This window comes from Lipotes vexillifer, unplaced genomic scaffold (assembly GCF_000442215.2).
Source record: "Lipotes vexillifer unplaced genomic scaffold, Lipotes_vexillifer_v1.1 scaffold375, whole genome shotgun sequence".
Classification (NCBI taxonomy): domain Eukaryota; kingdom Metazoa; phylum Chordata; class Mammalia; order Artiodactyla; family Lipotidae; genus Lipotes; species Lipotes vexillifer.
The window spans coordinates 464,234-467,435 of NW_006791636.1; the positions used below are offsets into that span (position 1 = coordinate 464,234).

Below are 3,202 nucleotides of genomic sequence, written 5' to 3' on the forward strand. Positions count from 1 at the left end.
AAAAAAAAAAAAAAAAAAATTCCAGACAGATTTAAAAATATAAACATGAAAAGCAAAACTTCAGTCTTTTGGAAGAATATCTTTGTAACCTCAGTCTAGAAAAGAATTTCTTAAACAAAGAGCAAAAAGACCTAAGAAAAGATTGTTATATTTGCATCAAAACTTAAAACTTCTATACAGTATAATATAGCATAAATAAAATTAAAAGATAAGCCACAGTCTAGGAGAAAGTATTTGTAACCTAATGTAGTCAACAAATAAATATACAAGTTATATAAACAAATCCTGGAAATGAAAGAACAGATGATCCAATTAAATACATATATATATCTCCAAGCTCATGGTATTGTTGCCTGTATTTCAATTATCTGAATGCTATAGCAATATGTTATTTTTCTATCTCTAAAATATAGAGACTCTTTTGAAAAACATAATTATAATACCGGAGAAACTAATAACCCCTGAATATCATGAAATATCTGTGGTCATAGATAACACAGTCAACAGGTGCCACAGCCAATGGTGGATACATAAACCTACACATGTGATAAAATTGCACAGAACTAAATATACCTACACATAAATGAGTACAAATAAAATTGAGAAATTCTGAACTAATTAGTGGATTATATCAATAATGTCATTATCCTGGCTGATATTTGTACTATATTTTTACAAGATGTTACCACTGGGGGAAACTGGGTACAGGGTACATGAGGTCTCTCTGTATTACTTCTTACAACTGCATCTTACAATCTACAATTATCTCAATAAAAATTTCAATTAAAACAAAAATTACATAGGTATTAAGTTTGGGACAACTTATACACTTCATATTCATATTAAAATTATGAAATAAAAACTTTATGAGTTATAGATATATATACTTCCTACTACAATGCTGCATTCCAATAAGCAAACCTATCATGAAAAGTTTCTCTACATAGCATACTTATACATATTCTGCAAAAGGCCTCCTTCTTAAACTTTTTTTGACACTGTAACATCTTCAAAATATTAATAAAGTTATCAAATATTAATTGTTACTCAATGAAATGTCACTTCTAGGCAAAAGATTTCTCATATATACTGGGTCCCCCACCTCAGCCCCAGGTTGTTTCTGCTATGCAATGAGTCCAACAAGAGGGTGAAGGTTTCAGGATGTTGACAGGGGTTTCTTCTTAGTGCTGTTTCTCTGCTGTTTACTGAAATCGAGATGCTGGTGAAAGGTTCCATTACACCTGTACTGTTTCTCCCTACTGTGTTCTCTGATGTGTTGTGAGGAATGACTCTGGTAGAAGGTTTTCCCACATTGGTTACATTCATAGGGTTTCTCCCCTGTGTGGGTTCTCTGATGTACTGTGAGGGATGACTTATGGTAGAAAGTTTTCCCACACTCATTACATTTATAAGGCTTCTCTCCTGTGTGTGTTCTCTGATGTTCCCTCAGTTTCGACTTCACAGAGAAGGATTTTCCACATTTGTGACATCCATAGGGTTTCTCTCCTGTGTGAGTCCTCTGATGATTAATGAATTTTGGCTTCTGGGAGAAATTCCTTACAGTCATAGGGTTTCTCCCCAGTATGTATTCCCTTATGTACTGTGAGAGCTGACCTATCACTGAAGGCTTTCTGACATTCATTACACTCATAGGGTTTCTCCCCTCTGTGTGTTCGCTGATATACATGGAGATTTGACTTCTCACAGAAATTTTTTCCACATTCATTACATTCATAGGGTTTCTCCCCTGTGTGTGTTCTCTGATATACTGCGAGGACTGACCTATACCCAAAGGTTTTCCCACATTTGGTGCATTCATAGCATTTCTCCCCTCTGTGTATCCTCTGATGTAGGATGAGAGATGACTTATGGCTGAAGGTTTTCCCACATTCACTACATTCATAGAGTTTTTCTCTTACATCTGTTTTCTGATATGTAGGAAGCTTTGGCTTCTTGTAAAATGCAGTAGCACACTGATTAATTTTATAGACTTCTTTCCCTATATGTGTTTCTTGATGCTGCATGAAATTTGGGTTCTTGCAGAATACTTCCCAATCTTCATAAGTTAAAGGTTTTCTCTCCTTTATAAATTCGCTGGAGTGACTTCTTTCTGAAACTATTCACTTTCAATACACTCATAGTATCTCTTCCCCATGATAACTCCATAGTGCTTATTTAAAGTTGACTTCTCACCAACAGACCACCTCCCACAATCATTCAATTCATAGTGATTCTCCCTTGTATGAGTTCCCTGATGAACAGTGAATGTTGGTCTATCAGAAAAGGCTTTGACATGTTCATTACCTCCATAGGGCTTCTCCCATGAGCTTGCTCTCTTATGAGTAATGAAAGTTGCCCCCTCATTGAAGGCTTTCCCACATTCATTATATTCAGAAGAAAGCTTCAGAGTTTGAGTATCTTGATGCTGAAATATGTCCTCATTTTGACTAATGGCTTTTCCAGTTCTATCATATTCTAAAGATTTCTCTCTAGAATGACCTGTGCTTTGTACAGAGGAGTAATTTCCCATGTGTATTAAACTCATAAAGCTGCCTTACAAAGGAGTGTCTATTACTAATGATTAATTCTGAAAGAGAATCCAAATTCATTCCATATGAGTCATATTTACCAGGTATTTTTCTTGATAAAATAGAGTTTGTATCCAGAGAAAATGCTTTTCCTAATACACTATTTCTCTCTTTAGTCAGTGTTTTGTTGTTGACAAAATCAACTTTCCACTAATGCTGGTCTTCCTTTGCCTGGCTCTTCTTCAGCAGGTCAACTATGCAATAGTATAGAAATGAAAATAATTTACCATAGTTTATATATGTTAATATATTTCTTATGAAGAGAAAACATATTCATATGTCTTATTCTAGCCCAGTCATTTGCTATGAAAGTAATCTCAAGGGCATACTGCCTCGCTCCTCTAGGTTTGAAAAATAAATAAATAACTTGCAGTAGTGAAAAATGGGGAATCTGGCAACAAAATGCAATAATTTGACACTTCAAAAATGTTTATTGTGGGGCTTCCCTGGTGGCGCAGTGGTTGGGAGTCCACCTGCCGATGCAGGGGACACGGGTTCGTGCCCCGGTCCGGGAAGATCCCACATGCCGCGGAGCGGCTGGGCCCGTGAGCCATGGCCGCTGAGCCTGCGCGTCCGGAGCCTGTGCTCCGCAACGGGAGAGGCCGCAACGGTGA

General features: G+C 36.7%; 2 protein-coding genes across 2 annotated transcripts in view; both read right to left on the reverse strand.

The window, feature by feature from the left end:
• Positions 1 to 1,156: 1,156 nt before the first annotated feature.
• Positions 1,157 to 2,024, reverse strand: LOC103082159 (zinc finger protein 300-like). The gene is given in 2 exon segments (XM_082931342.1): positions 1,157 to 1,559; positions 1,561 to 2,024. Coding segments are annotated over 2 exon segments (867 nt in total).
• A 92-nt stretch (positions 2,025 to 2,116) lies between these two features.
• The window catches only part of LOC103082436 (putative zinc finger protein 487), a 6,118-nt gene continuing 5,032 nt past the window's right edge, over positions 2,117 to 3,202 (reverse strand). Inside the window, 2 exon segments of the mRNA XM_082931343.1 lie at positions 2,117 to 2,498; positions 2,500 to 2,768. Coding sequence (XP_082787469.1) covers positions 2,117 to 2,498; positions 2,500 to 2,768 — 651 coding nt within the window.